Raw genomic sequence first — 17,063 nt, forward strand, 5'->3', positions numbered from 1 at the left:
TTATAAGGAACTAATGAGACATGTGGATTTCATCACAGCAGTGGTTTAAGACAGCAAAATATCAACAGATTAATTAACTGGATAAATTCTATAGTAAATAACTAGCAGACCACTAAATGATATGGGATTCTTTATTTACATGGAAAGACATCCAGGACTTATAATTTATTAAAGAAGGTTATAAAACAGTATGTATACTGGGTTACATTTTCTGAAAAGAAAAACAATATATTTTATACACACATACACACACACACACACACACATACACACACACAAACACACTTAGAAATGAAGTCTGGAAGGATATTCACCAAAATGTTTATAGCAGTTATCTCTAGGTTATGGGATGACAAGCAATTTTTCACTTTCAACTTTATAATCTTTGGTATGACTATAATTGTTACACCAAATTGTTTTCCAACAATTTGCACTATTGTCGGTATTAACTGCACCATAACAAATCGTAATAAATTAAACATCGTGCCTATTTTATTTTCTTTCTGAACAAATAACTGTTTCTAGAATAAGCACTTTTCTTCCTCTATTTGGATTCAACTTGATAAACACGTATCAAACACTTGTGATGTGCAAGGTACTATGGGAGATTTAAAAAACAGTAAGACACATTTCCCATACTTAACCAACTTACAAATTAAGTAGAGAAACACAAACACACAAACAACCATAATGTAAGGAAGAATGAAATAAGTCCTATGAAAGTTACAAAGTGAGGAGAGGAAAGTTGAAGTGAATGGATGATGGGAGTGGAGAAAAAGTGAGGAATCCCTATAGGTTCCAGGAAGGTGACAGCTTTTGAACTGGACATGGAAAGATAAATAGCCTTTCAACAGGTAAGGTCAGTGTCATTTCAATGAGATGAAATGCAAGAGCAAGGATTCTCAGGAGGGAAAGCATAGATTATACATTTGGGGGAAAGCAAACAGCTCTGTTCCCTGGAGTTCTCGGATGTAAGCAAAAATGGAAAGATAAGCTAGAATAATACTAAGGACCTGAATGTTGGGGTGAAGAGTTCTCATTTAATTCCACAGGAAATGGGGAGCCACTGAGGTTTTTGGAGCAGGAGGGTGAAATGATCAGTCCAGCTCTAATCATAATACTCTCTCTATAAAATATAATCCTTCAGCTGGCTTTTCACTGAGACCACTTGAGCTTCTTTTCAGTCCCAATATGAACGTATCCTTGGCTAAACTAAATGAAATTATTTATTCAACACCAAAATTTCTTAAGACATATTTAAAGGAAAATTGTAAAAGTCCTCAAAAATATAAAATATAAAAGCAAACAGAAAAAAGGCAAAATCACAAAAATCTAAAACTTAAAGTGTTCATAGATCTGATTTTATTCAATGTACAGGAAATTTTGCAAAATTGGCCATTGCCAATCAGGATTGGTACTTCCTGATTCCTTTTAAGATTAAATTTCAGGTTGATGTAATTAATTTCTACTTCAAAGGTTATAGTGGCAAAAGAAAAAATAATTAGAGCAATTTCCCATCCTTGCTATGAATTAATACTAAAGATCATTTCTTGGAGGAAACCTAGATCTGGCAAGGCCAAAAACAATAGGTTCTTTCTATCAAAAGGACTATAGTAAAGAGTAAGCTCTCTTTGTCAAAATTGGTTTGTCCTAAAAAGAAATGTCTTTCTGGGCTGTTTTCCCTGAGGACACTAATGGACAGTCCTGTGGGGTGAAGAGGCAGAGTTTGCGGTCTTTAGAGACTACAGAAAAAGTTGGGGCTATTAGTCAGAAGACATACTATATGCACAAGACTATCATATATTTTATTCTTGCCTTCCTAGATAAACTGTATTCTCTCCAAAAGCAGTCTTTTTCCTTTTGTAGTTCCCAATGAACAGAGCATTGAGAGTACATAAGCATTTCATATTTGTTAAACTGAATCTTTTAGAAGGTTGGAATGCAAATGGTTGTTTTTAAAAATAATTAAATAGTAACAATTATTATTATTATAACTGGGGTAAAAAAGCCCCACATATACATTGACAGTCAGCAAATACTATCAATCCAAGAAAGCTTATGTAATCTCAAATTCTGAAGTTCAGGAAAAATGCCTTTGCAAAGAGTAAACCTACAGCACAGAGAAATTAAGTAACCTGGCCAAAGTTGTACAATCTGTTACAATGCTGGGACCTGTTTAACAGGCAGACTTCAGGTCTAGAGACATTTTTTCCCTCTATTCTGGTATGTGGTCTATCTTTATATATAGTAAAGCTTTATTAAATCCACCTAATTAAAAATATAGCCTGAAATACTAACAAGCCTGAATTACAAAACATTTTAATAGATATGACTCTAAAGGTATGCTAAGTACATATAGCAAGTAATACAAGATGTCTAATCCAATATGAATTACTAAAGAAAAAAAAACAATTGTAATCATCCATTTGAGCCGTAATCAGTGGATCCTCCAAAAGTGCTTTCTTGTATTAGCTAACTATACCATTTACAACATTTTCCAGTAATTTGCTTGGTAAATAAGTAATGAAAAAAAATTCAGGCAAGATTTGGCCCAATTAGAAGTATAATTAGGTTAAGTTTAAACTAAGTAATCTAATATTGAGGACCTACTTTGTAAATAGAACTGTGCTGTTTGGGGCATTATAAAGAGTAAACGGAAGTAAAATACAAACTATAAGGAAATCTGTATGTGTTTGAGGATATAACACATACAGAACTCAGATGTCAAATAACAACTCATAAATCAAAATGACAATATATGTATAAAACTTACCACAAGTAGTCAACTATACTAGGTTTTTCCTCTCACTCACCTTTTTTCCCCACTGTTCCCCCTTAATCTTTCCACACAGGTCTCACTGTCCCATTCACAAATGATTTTCTCCAGCTCTTCATCTGAATGCTAAGTTCTTCACTACTCTTAAGCAGCACAGTCAATGACTGGTACTGTTCACCAACAAAGGTTTCTCAGATCCACATCACCTGGGCTCATTGCTGATCTTGAGGCAGGTGTCCATCAAAAAGGTGATCTACTTACACGCTCTGGATTTGTCTTCAGTACTAATGGCTCATCCCTTTTTTTCTGTTCGTCCATTTTCCTTTTTCCCATTTCTGTATCCTCTGGTAACAGCCTGTGGATTTGATCCTCAGAGGTTTTCTCCTCTTGTAACTTTTCTTCTCTCAGCTAAAAATACAAATCACACCAAGACAGTAGTTTTAGGCAACTATAGACTTAAAAACATCTTTTACTCAGTAGTCTATCAGAACAAACAGGAAAGTTTTGAGACTATTTTCTTATTTGCTATAAAGCCCTCTTAATTTTTAAGTCTACTTTTACTTGAATTTTGCCAAACATTCCCTTCATGGCTTAAGATTTAACTGCTCTGCATTCTTAAGCAATATGAAATCACAAAGGCTAAGATAATACACATAATCAAAAAATAAGGTTTATTCACTTAGCCAAAAAAGGTGGAACCTAAAAACTTTCCTTACTCCCATAAACCAGATATAACTGCACTGGACCAGGAGAACAGCAAAGATGTAGGCCACAGAGGGCCAGAGAAGTTGGTCTAGGCAAGACAGGTCTTTGGGCCTACTGGAAACAGAAAAAATGGCTTATCACAGTTCCAACGTCCTACAATTTACGTGGATCTTGTGATCCACAGGATAGGTCAAGATACACTGTCTACAAAGAAAGTTAAGGCAGACTAACATGCTCCTCATTTGGGGGAGGTAGCATGGCATTATGAAAATAAGATGGGTTTTGGAATTTAAAACCCGGGTTCTAGTGGTTCTGTGACTTATTTAGCAGCTATATGACCTTGGGCAAATGAACCACCATATGCTCACCTACAAAACAGGATAATGCTACTTACTTTGCAGCTATTGTTGTAAGAAATAAATGAGATAATAATATAAAGTATTTACTGTAGTATCTTGCTATATACTTACAGTATATCAAGAGTTCCCTTTCCTAACCTCCCTTTATTCTCTTTTCATTGCCTGGGATTTTAATAAAATTTAAATGACAATGTATATGAAAGCAATTCTAGGCTATTAATATTTTTAATCATACTTATAAAATAAAACTAAAGAATAAGTATTTTTCATTGGCTGTCAACTGGGTTAAAAAGCAAAAACAACAATAACAATTAACAACAATAAGATTTAGTCTTATCTTTCCAATTTCCATAGGTATGATTCCAATAAGCCTGAACTAGTCTTTAACATGCTGGGTCTAATTCAAGAGGTTATGAATATGCAAAGAACACCATAAACAATGTTACATCAGGAGGAGATTCAAATGAAATAATGTACTCCCAACTCTGCCCAAGTCAAACAAGAACACAAGAGGAAGAAAGCTAATCCACAGCTAGGCAGAAAGCAAACTTGAAGTCTATGCTAACTGCCCACATGAAAGATCAATGCCTTTTAATGATCTTAGATCAATGCCTTATAATGATCTTAGATGACCACAGGCTACAAAGGGGCATTTCACTTTTAGAGGATAGAAAGGTGGAGTGGCACACACAAAAAACAGGTTTTAGCATCACATTATCATTTACTGAACAGTATGTGTCAGGTGCGGAGCTAAAGCACTGTTAAATGTTATCTCATTATCTCTACTTTAAAAATTAAAAAACAAAACTAAGGTTTAAAAAAACTATGGCAAATTCACAGAGCCATAGCCTTGGAGCTGGAATTCAAATCTATGTTTACCTCAGTTGTTCTCAACCAAGGATGATTTTGCCTCTCAGGATACATCTGGCAATGTCTGGAGACACTTGGCTGTCACAACTGAGGGGATAAGGTGTGTGGTGCTACTGGCATCTAGTGGGTAGAGGCCAGGAACTGCTACTAAACATCCGAAATGCATAGGATAGCCCCCCAAAATATATACATACACAGACATTGCTATTTTTTAAAAACTAAATATTAAATTTCCTGTTTTACGTATTTTAGTGTTATTTTGTTTTGTGCTTGTGTTTACATACTATGTTCTCTGGCTTTTCTAGTGTTTTAGAATGCATCCTTTGCTCCTAATAATGTTTATGGCTGCTCTCAAAGTTTTTGACAATAAACTTGTGTGCTGTTGGCAAAACAACCTTCTCATTGCAGTGTTGAGTCTCTGCTAACACAGCATCACCTTAAAGGTAAAATTTTACAAAATTGAAAAACCCATATATACATTTAAATCTTCACATAAATCATGTTGGTGTTTTCTCTGTATTGGGTTCTGCAGATGCTTTTTTTTTGGTCCCTTTTTGATGGCTATTTATAAGGACTTGAGAACTTGGTATCTAGGAAAGAGCTTTTATATTCAGCGAAAATGACTCAGTGTCAGAAAATAGCATATAAACTTGAATAAGAAGTATCAATAGCTGCTGCTTATTGAACTCTTCCATGTTTCGGGCATTAAGTTTTTTATAGAGCTTACCTTATCATTATCATTTTATAGACACAAAAATTAACATTCAGTGGTTATTTCCTGAAGTCAGTGTTTGAATATCGAAGAGCTTAGATTTTAAAGCAAACCACTGGCTTCAAATATCACGGTTTCTCAACCTCAGCACTACTGACGTTTTGGGCTAAATAATTCTTTGTTATGGGTAGCAGGTCAGAGTCTGAGTAGAAGGCTTATTCATGAATACTTTATTGGGTAGCAGGAGTTAAGGATGGAGTAGTATAACAAGGAGAGACAGCGAGCCAATAAAAGTGGTTGGCTTGACAGTTGGCTACAGAAGACAATATGAGAAACTGTATGCAATGCAGCTCAAGACTATCAATCAGAAGTGAGAAAGGGGGAAGCATATATATATATATATATATGTATATAAATAGACTCCCACTTCCTGCTGACCAAAGTTTGCTCCACTGGATGTTAAATACCCCTGACACTGGCTCGTACAACTCAAGTAAGTTCTCATGGTAGGGACTGCAGCAATAACCACAAAGAAGCCCTAGAGCTAAAAGCGAGAGGCAAGCAGTAGGAGCCAAAACAAAAGAGATCTCAGCTTGTACCAAGTGAAGCCGCCCACCACTGTAAGTGGAATGCTTATTACTGCCCCCATTTTTTTAAAATTTATTGGCCACGCCCAGCAGCTCACGGGATCTTAGTTCCCTGACCAAGGATGGAACCCACGTCCCCTGCAGTGGAAGCGGAGAGTCCTAACCGCTGGACTGCCAGGGAAGTCCCTGCCTCCATTTTTAGATGCTAATTATTAAAGAAAAACTATTGACTTCTGTACAGTAATCTCATTCTCAGCCACACTATCAAGAGTACAATGTAATTTTTTTCCTCAAAATATCTTTACTTTTCCATCATTAATTTTTAAAAATAAACTTTTTTTTTTTTTTTTGGCCAGGCCACGTGGCATGCAGGATCTTAGTTCCCCGACCAGAGATCAAACGCCTGAAGTGGAAGTGCAGAGTCTTAACCACTGGACCGCCAGTGAATTCCCAAAAATAAACTTTTAAAAATCAAAGCATTATACACAGTGTACAAATCATAAATGTAAAGCATGACAAATTATACAAAATAAGCACATCCATGTAACTACCACCCAGATCAAGAAACAATATATTACCAGTACCCCTTGTGCTTATTCCTCACCCCAAAGTAACCATGATCCCAGCTTCCCACACCAAAAAGAATCATTTCACCTATTTCTGAAATTTATATAAGTAGAATCTTATATATGTACTGAATCTGTCTTCCTTCAGTCAACATTCCATTTGAGATTCATCCATGTAGTTGCATGTAGTAGGTTGTTCTTTCTCATTGTTTTATAGTATTCCATTGTTTGACTACAAAACAACAATTCTATTTTTAGTGGATATTTGCATAGTTATTAATTTATAGCTATTTACAAATAAACTGTTATGAACATTCTTGAGTATGTATCCTGGTACACATACTGTTCTGTGCTGTATATTCTAAAAGAGAAGCTGTTTACTCATAACGCACGGGTACACTGCCATAGTTTCCCCAAATTGGTTGTACAAATTACACTCCCACCCCAACCTGCAATGTAGCAGAATGACAGTTGCTCTCAACCTTGTTAACACTCAGTATTGTCTATTTTAGCCATTTCAGTGCATATATATTGATACTGTATTATGACTTCAATTTGCATTTCTCTGATGACTAAAGATCTAGAGCAGCTTTTCATGTCTTTATTGACTATTTGGAAATTCTCTTTTATGACGTGCCGATTCACATTGTTGCCCTTTCTCCTTTAAAATATTTGGGATTTTCCCTAGTAATTTGTAGGAGTTATTTATATATTTTTGAATATGAGGCAGTTTTCAAGAAAAAAAAGATACCTACAAGATACATACATACACTCACCCACACACCCACACTTTTTTTCCCCTCTCACGGTAGCTTGCCTTTTTTTTTTTTTTTTTTTTTTTTTTTTTTTTTGCAGTACGCGGGCCTCTCACTGTTGTGGCCTCTCCCGTTGTGGAGCACAGGCTCCGGACACGCAGGCTCAGCAGCCATGGCTCACGGGCCCAGCCGCTCCGCGGCATGTGGGATCTTCCCGGACCGGGGCACGAACCCGTGGGGATTCTCAACCACTGCGCCACCAGGGAAGCCCGCTTGCCTTTTTCACTCTCTTGTTAGTGCCTTTTAAAGACAAGATGCTCCAGGTTTTAATACAGTTTAATTTAACATTAGTGTTTTTTATATCCCATTTCAGAAATTCTCTCATGGTATCTTTAAGGAGCTTATTATTTGACCTTTCACATTTAGATCTACAATCCACTTTGAACTGATTTTTAAAAAATCAACTATGTTAAGGCATAATCTACATATGATAAAATGATCACACAGAATGCACAGCTCGATGAATTTTGACAAATGTATATATCCATGTAACTGTATCCCTAATCAAGATATAGAACATTTTTACCACCCAAAAAAGTCCCTTCAAACCCACTAGTGGGAATTCCTTGGCGGTCCAGTGGCTAGGATTCCGTGCTTTCACTGCCGAGGGCCCAGGTTCGATTCCTGTCCAGGAAACTAAGATCCCACAAGCCTTGCAGCACAGACAAAAACAAAAACAAAGACAAACGACAAAAAAAAAAACCCACTAAAAAAAACCCCACTAGTAATCAATCTCCCACACTACTCAGCCCTAAGCAACCCTTAATCTTATAACTATGACTACAGATTAGTTTTGCCTGTTATAAAATCATACAGCATATATTCCTTTATGTCAGGATTCATTCACAGCATATTTTTGATATTCATCCATGTTACTAAGTTTATTATATTATATTCCTTTTATGGATGAGTTATATTCCATTGTATGAATATACCACAATTTGTTTATCCATTCAAGTATTGTACATTTGGGCTGTATTCAGTTTGGGGCTGTTATAAAGCTGTTATGAACATTCATGTCTTTTTGTGAACAGATGTTTTTATTTTGCTTGTCTAAACAGCTACAAGTGGAATTGCTGGGTCAAGTAGTAAGTATATGTTTAAATTTATAAACTGCCAAAATGTTTCCCATGGAGGTTATACCATTTTACACAGTCAGCCCTCCACATCCGTGGGTTCCACCATCAGTGGATTTAACCCACCACAGATCAAAAATCAAACATCAATCTGTCTTTGGTGGAACCCATGTACACCAAACCCACAGATACCAAAGGCCAACTGTACTCTGCAATTTTATATAAGGGACTTGAGCATCCATGGATTTTGGTATCCACGGGGTTTCTGGAACCATTCCCCCACAAATACCGAGGGAGGATTATATTCCCACTAACAATGCACGAGAGTTCCAGCTTATTTACATTCTCATACTCATTTGGACAGGTGGAATTCTTAGCCTTTTAATTTTAGCTATTCCAGAGGATGTAGGGGATATCCTATATGCGATTTTAATGAGTATTTCCCTGCTGGTTAATTATGTTGAGCATCTTTTCATATGTTTAGAAGCATGTCTTCTTTTGTGAAGTGTCTATTTTCAATAAAACCTTTTATCCTATTTTTTTAACCTTATTATTAGGTGCATGAGTTTTTTTTAAATAAGTTCTGGATAAAAGTCCACTGTTAGATACACATTTTGAGAATATCTTCTCCCAGTCTTTGCTTTGCCTATTTCTTAAATGAGTGGAGGTTTTTAACTTTAATAAAATTCAATATCATTTTTTTCTTCTGTTATTAGGAATTTTTGGGTTCTTGTCTAGTAAATCTTTGCCTACCCCAAAGTCAATAACTTTTTATTCTGTTTTCTTCTGCATAGTTTTAGTTTTTACATTTAGTCTATGATGCATTTTGAATTAAGGTTTGTATATGGTATAAAGGAGAGATCAAGATTGACTTTTACTTATTCATAGGATATTCAGTTTGCTCCAGCACTGTTGTTGAAAAGACTGTTCTTTTGCCACTGAACTACTTTTGTGCCTTTGTGAACATCAACTGACTATATATGAGTGGGTCTATTCCAGGACTATACTCATTCCATTGATTATATGTCTTTTCCTTATGCCGACACCATAGTGTCTTGATGACTATCATTTTAAAATCTGCAAGTAAAGTCCTCCAATAATAACAGTCATTATTCACAGACAACATGATCCTCCATGTAGAAAATCCACTAGAATCTACAAAAAAGCTACTAAAACTACTAAATGAGTTTAGCACAGTTGTAGGATAAAATATCAAAATATAAAAACCAACAGTACTTTTATATACTCGCAAGACTTATAACACTTACAGTAATATCCAAAAATGTGAAATACTTAAGATAAATCTGACAAAATATCTGGAAAGTGAAAACCACAAAACACTGCCAAGAGAAACTAAAGAAGACCTAAATAAATAGAAGAATACCATGTTGACGGATATGAAGACTCAATTATTGAGATGTCAGTTCTCTCCAAATTGATCTATAGACTCAATGCAATCCCAATCAGAATGCCAGCAAGTTTTTTTGTAGAAACTGGCAAGCCAATACTAAAATTCAGATGGATATACAGAGAACCAAGAAGCCAAAATAACTGAAAAAGAACAAAATTGGAGGATTAATACTAACGGATTTCAAGACTTATTATAAAGCTACAATAATCAAAACAGCATGGTATTGGTGTGAAAATAAACAAACAGATCAATGGTACAGATACAATACAGAGTTTAGAAATAAACCCATAGATATATGGGTAACTAATTTTTCACAAAGGTGCAAAAGGCAATCCAATGAAGAAAGGATAGTCTTTTCAACAAATGGTGCCAGAATAACTGGGAAATCCATACGTACACCATATATAAAAATTAACTCAAAATGGATCACAGACCTACATGTAAAGCCTAAAACTCTAAAATGTCTGGAAGAAAACATAGGAGAAAATCTTTGTGACTTTGGGCTGGGAAAAGAATTCTTGGATATAACACCAAAAGCAAAATCCACAAAGGAAAAAAAAAGTATAAACTGTATTTTTTTTAATAAATAAATTTATTTATTTATTTATTTTTGGCTGCTTTGGTTCTTTGTTGCTGTGAGCAGCTTTCTCTAGTTGCAGCAAGCGGGGGCTACTTTCATTGTGGTGTGCGGGCTTCTATTGCAGTGGCTTCTCTCGTTGCAGAGCATGGGCTCTAGGCGCACAGGCTTCAGGAGTTGTGGCACGTGGGCTCTAGAACGCAGGCTCAGTAGTTGTGGCCCATGGGCTTAACTGCTCTGCAGCAAGTGGGATCTTCCCAGACCAGGCCTCGAACCCGTGTCCCCTACATTGACAGGCGGATTCTTTTTTTTTTTTTTTTTTTTTGGTATGCGGGCCTCTCACTGTTGTGGCCTCTCCCATTACGGAACACAGGCTCCGGACGCGCAGGCTCAGCGGCCATGGCTCACGGGCCCAGCCGCTCCGCGGCATGTGGGATCTTCCCGGACCGGGGCACGAAACCGTGTCCCCTGCATTGGCAGGCGGACTCTCAATCACTGCGCCACCAGGGAAGCCTGACAGGCGGATTCTTAACCACTGCGCCACCAGGGAAGCCGTAAACTGTATTTTTTGAAAGTTAAAAACTTCTACCCATCAAAAGGCTCTAAGAAAATGAACAGACTGACACACACTGGGAGAAGAATATTTGCAAAGCATATACCTGTTAAGACTTGTATCTGAAGATCTTTCAAAATTCAACAGCAAGAAAATACAAATAAACACATGAAAAGATGCTCAACATCACTGGTCATCAGGGAAATACAAATTAAAAACCACAATGAGATACCACTACACACCAGTTAGAATTGCTAAAATTAAAAAGACTCACCACAGCAAACGTGGACAAAGATTGAGAGAAACCAGAACTTTCATACTCTACTGGTAGGAATTAAAATGGTAAAACAACTTTGGAAAAGTTTGGCAGTTTCTTAAAAAAGGACACACACCTACCATATGATCCAGCCATCTCATGCCTAAGTATTTACCTAAGAGAAAAAAAAAGTTTATTCTATACAAAGACTTGCATGTGAATGTTCACAGTAGCTTTATTTGTAATAGCCAAGAACTGGAAACAACCCAAATGTCTATTAACAGGCAAATAGATAAACAAATTGTGACATATCCATACAATGAAATAGTACTCTGCAATAAAAAAGAATAAACTATTGATACATGTAATAAGTGAATGAGTCTCAAACTAATTATGCTGAGTAAAACAGCCAAATAGAAAAGCATAAACAACTTATGCCAAAAAGAACAAACAGGTTAATTGGACTTCATCAAAATTAAAAACTTTTGTGCAAAGGACACTATCAAAAAAGTGAAAAGACAACCTATAGAGTGGGAGAAAATATTTGCAAATCATGTATCTGATAAGGATTTAATATTCAGAATACATAAAAAACTCTTACAACTCAACAACCAAAAGACAAACAACCCAATTCAAAACTAAGCAAAAGACTTGAAGAGACAATTTCTCCAAAGAAGAGATATAAAATGGTCAATAAGCACATGAAAAAAGGCTCAACATCATTATTCATTAGGGAAATGCAAATCAAAACCTAATGAGATACCCACTAGAATATTTTTTTAAAAATCAGAAAATAACAAGTGCTAACAAGAACATGGAGTAATTGGAGCCCTCATACATTGCTAGTAGGAATGTAAAATGGTGCAGCTGCTGTAGAAAACAGTATGACGATTTCTCAAAAAATTAAACCTTCAATTATTCCCATGACCCAGCAATTCCACTCCTAATTATATACCCAAAATAAAACCAGGAGTCAAAGAGATACTTGTATTCCAATGTTTATTGCAGCATTATTCACAAAAGCCAAAAAGTAGGAAGGAGATGAAAGGATCAACAAAATGTGATATATGCATACAATGGGATATCCAGCCAAGAAAAGGAATGTAGTACTAAAACATGTTACAATGTGAATGAACCTTGAAAACATTATGCTGAGTGAAATAAGCCAGGTCACAAAAGGACAAATACAATATGATTCCACTTACATATCTAGAATAGGCAAATTTGTAGAAAGAAGGTTAGAGGTTACTAGGGCCTGGGGTAATGGTAGAATGGGGAGATATTAATGGGTATACAGTTTCTGTTTGGAGTGATCAAAATATTTCAGAAAAAGAAAGCAGTGATGATCGCACAACACTGTGAATGTACTTAAGGCTGCTGAACTGTACACCTGAAGTGGTTAAAATGGCAAATTTTATGTCATATATTTTACAGCACAACCTATTATATAAGTATCATGAAGTTCCAGCTAGCTTTCTATCCTTTTAGATACTACAATAAACAATCTGTGTGACAGGTTTACTCAAGGCAATATCCTAGTAGGAGGCTTCAACTAGTCCTCTGATTAGAATCAGGTAATTGAATTGTCTAACAGCTAAACACAGGGGCAAACAGAATTCCTAGCCATAGGGCAAGGCGCTGTCAAAGGAATAGACTGTTGAGCTCACTAGATTCTTAAGTCCTGTTCATGCAAGGGTGGAGATGCCTATAGAATATTTGTAGCTAATCCATATGTCTTGAATAATATTCATTTCACCATGAAAAATTATTTATCTTCATAACTGTAGAATCTTAGTGATGGGTATACAGGGGTTTTATTGTTCATTTTATTGTTCTTTTTTTATATTTGTTTAAATATTATACAAATTAAAAATTTAGAAATCATTTATAACATCCATTATGCAAGTTAAAGAACCTCAGATGCTGGGTGATTATAGAAATAATTGAAGGGCTTATAGGAGCCTATGCAGAGAAAGTTCTGATTATAGTCTCTCAAATGCTAAGTAACTACTCCAGAGTATGTACTCCCTATTAGTACTTCAATGTTAACTAGCCATCCTTAGAGTTTAAAGCAAAACACATATACACCACACTGTTTCAAATGAAATATTTTAAAGTACATTTCATAGCATCCAGAATGTATTTCTTTCTATCACAGATTTTTAACACAAATTGCTTGTGTCCAATTGCTTGTTTTCAAATTTCCCTTCCCTCAGACACTATGAGCTTCTATCAACCTGGAACCATGCTATTCGTCCTTGATTTACCCCTCCCACTTTAGTTCTGGACATAGGGCCTGTATTCAATAAGTTTAATTCCACAGATATTTACAGAGCACTAGGGTCTATGTGTTAGGCATTGCTTCTAGTGATGAGTATACAGCCCTGATCGAAAATGACAAAGTTGTTTGCATGGTGCTTATATTCTATAAGAATGTGATTGAAATGAAAGATGTGATTGGACTAATCAATTTTTAAAAGGTCTTCCAACAAATATTCTCTGCAATACAAACTATACCTATTTTGGTGACCCTACCAGTCTCCATGCTTTGGGGAGCTTCTCTCAATTCCACAATAAAAGGTAACCAACCCGACAGTGTCATGAACACAGGGCTGGTGGGAAGAGTGCTGCTCAATGGCATTTTTTTTAAATTTGGATTTAATTGTTCTCATTAAATCTACATGCTTATCAAAATTCCCTCCATCCCCAACCAAAGATAATGTTCCATATAGCTGTCCCAGGCTGGAGAAGAATTTATTACTAATCTAACACAGTCACACACAGAATGTGCCCTTACAGTGACAGCGCAGATGACAGCAAGAGTTCTCCTCTAAATGGATTGATAATGATAAGATTTTTTCTCTAAAATATATCAGAGCTCTCAAAGGTTAAAATACACAAATCTTCACCACCCCAGCCTCTTTGCCTATATAGGAAACCATCAAGTTGTGAGAGCATTTATCACACATCAGGCCTCACAGGTGTTCGACAGGAATCACTAACGCCTGTTCCATGCGATGTCTTCAGTTAACCTGAAGCCTTTGGTTTATTTTGTGGAGCAAACCATTCATCTCTTTTAACTTCTGCCATTGCATCAGCCAACAATTTGCTTCCCTCTGGATCCATCTTCAAGAGTCCTCGAAATGCTTGATCCCCCACAAAGCAAATTTCATGTCCATCAGGGTCAGTCAGAATGATCACTTGCACTGTTGCTTTCCCTGGAGTGTCCAGACTCACGAGGAGAGTCAGAATCTTCTGATTCTCCCTTTTTAACAAGTCTTCTAAGTCTGACAACTCTTTCTGGGGGCAAGAAAAGGCAATTCGTCCAAAAGCTGCTGCATGATCAACTGCCCCCTGGATGCCCTGTAGCTCCAGCTTACACTGGTTTTCAGCATAGCCCAGCAAAACTCTCTGCTTCTTTTCATCTCTTTCATAAATTTTCATTCCCAGCAGATTAGACCAGTAGTTCAAGGACTTCTGTAGATCAGAAACTGCTAGAGTTACTTTTAATACAGGATCTGACTGAGGTGGACTGCGGTTCTGCAAATAGAATTTATGTCCTCTGGGGGCTTTGGTTTCGAAAACACCTACTGCAACTTCATTGAGTGGCCACTCCAGCTTCCTGGCTTTGCAGACAGCCTGGCTAGAAGCAAGCGTGATACCCATGAAGTCACCACCAAGCTATAGTCTCCGATGCCATAACTGTAAGTCAGTTCTGCAACAAAACGCTCATCCTCAGGTCCAAATTCTATCACTGATTTACTCCATTTCCCATCACAAGGCCTTCATCCCCAGGACATCACAATAGAAACACACCATCTGGAAGCGGTTTCCCACTTTGAACACGAAGTGCAGAGCCCTGAGAGTCGCCATGACCACCTACACTACCCACCCCTCACGCGTACAGCGCTGCGCTGCCCACAGGTGACACCAGCGCAGTAATCCCAATGGCACTGTAAAGATTAGAGGCTCATGCGTCCATAATTTTCTCATTTTCATATCTAGATTGGTAAAATGGTCCACCACCCTATGATAGTAGACTACAGAAATAATTTGTGAGAGTTGTAGGACCTTCTAGCCTCATGGTGTTTCCTTAATCTTTCCCCTAACACACAACTAACAGATTTTTCCTATAAAATATGATTATATATAAAAACATATAGTAAATTATATGAGTTATACATATATAACTCATTTCCTACATTTTCTAGTTATCTCTGGGCCAAAGGTTCTCAACTGGGACCCCAGACCCTTAAGAGGATTCACAAAGGTAGTGATGGAAATCTTTAATTTTCAATATATTTTTAACAATCTAACAAATCATATACTTATAGTCCATAAGGTTCTACCCACTAAATACCTCAATAAATAGGTTGAATACATTTTTGTTGCTTATCTAGAGCTTATTCTTTAATAGAAGACATTAACACTATTTTAAATTGTTAAAGGGGTTATGAAAAGAGTATATATTATAAGCTGATAAAGTTGGGGACCACTGCTTCAGAAACACTACTCCAAACAATGAACTTGTTAGATATTCAAATTAATGTCAGAACATTTCAATTTACTTTGGTATCTATAGTGATCAATGCTTTGCATCTTCCATCTGGTTCCTAGGCTCTCATTTGATTCTAACAGTTACCACTTATATAGGGTCTAATTGGTGACTACTGCTGATGCAACCCACAAAAAGAAAGTGTTCGGGGTAAGTAAGGACTACTTGAAGCTTCCATCTCACAGAATCCAGAAATCGTAGCAAATCTTGCATACAAGGCAAAAGCCATGACTTCTACTTGAACAATCACATAAACAGCACCAAAGCAACTATTTGCTCTTATGATTCTTACCTAATTTTAACAAAATCACACTGATAACACTATGCTCTCTTCACTTTAAATTCTTAAACACCTTTCAATTTAAATGTTATGTTTAGAATAATAAAATATTTAAATAATAAATATTTAAATATTTATGCCAATATAACATTTTACAAATTTTCTCCTTTATGTAATAAAGTGTTTTAAATTACTTCAATATAGGTTTTAAATTATTACATGTGCTCTACAGAAATGCATATAAAATTAATTTTAAGCGTTAAAGTTTATACATAAATTGAACCAGCAGATACTAAGTCATATGTTTAGTTGCCAAGCTAAAAGGCTATATGAAGGGGCGTGCACTCACAAGAAGTATAAAGTAAGAGCTCTAAATCATTGATTATGAAAAGGCAAAGACAGGTCTTCACTGTCCAAAGCTCAAGAAAAATGGGAATCATTTATGGTTCATACCAGTAACTTTCCAGCTTCCAACCATGACTTTTTGACAGTCAGCCACTTCTCACTCAAATGAACAAATTAAAAAATGGCAGTAATGGAGGGGGGTTACTTTGTGCTAGATTTTTTTTAATTCCAAATTTTAAAGAATAATAATAATTCTTATATATGGATTACTATGTGCCAGGCACTATTTCACAATAACCCTATAAGCTAGGTACTATGGGGTCCACTTTACAGACCAGGAAACTAAGAAATGGAGAGATGAACTAACTTGCCCAAATTCACATGGAGAGTCAGGATTTGAACTCAGATGGCTCTTAAGCACTTTAATAAACTGCCTCTAAGGGCAAAATAGCCACATCATTTGTATTGTGATTTACTGAGCACCTGCAATTTTTTTTTAAAGTTTGAGATAAACAAAAAAGTTGACTCTCAGATGTAAGCAGCAAATGAGGTTTTAAACTCTCATCTGAATCCAAAAAAATCAAACCAAGTTTGCAATTTTACTGAAAGCGGATTACCTG

General features: G+C 36.2%; 1 protein-coding gene and 1 pseudogene across 2 annotated transcripts in view; both read right to left on the minus strand.

Moving 5' to 3' along the window:
* The window catches only part of RNF169 (ring finger protein 169), an 82,643-nt gene that overhangs the window by 27,965 nt on the left and 37,615 nt on the right, over positions 1 to 17,063 (minus strand). Inside the window, exon 3 of the mRNA XM_082626953.1 lies at positions 3,038 to 3,184. Coding sequence (XP_082483079.1) covers positions 3,038 to 3,184 — 147 coding nt within the window. The remainder of the gene's footprint in view (positions 1 to 3,037; positions 3,185 to 17,063) is intronic.
* Positions 14,232 to 15,571, minus strand: LOC309808154 (glyoxalase domain-containing protein 4-like; annotated as a pseudogene). The gene has a single exon. The product of its transcript is annotated as a glyoxalase domain-containing protein 4-like (transcript).

The sequence above is a fragment of the Mesoplodon mirus genome (assembly GCF_964341445.2).
Source record: "Mesoplodon mirus genome assembly, chromosome: 7".
Classification (NCBI taxonomy): Eukaryota; Metazoa; Chordata; class Mammalia; order Artiodactyla; family Ziphiidae; genus Mesoplodon; species Mesoplodon mirus.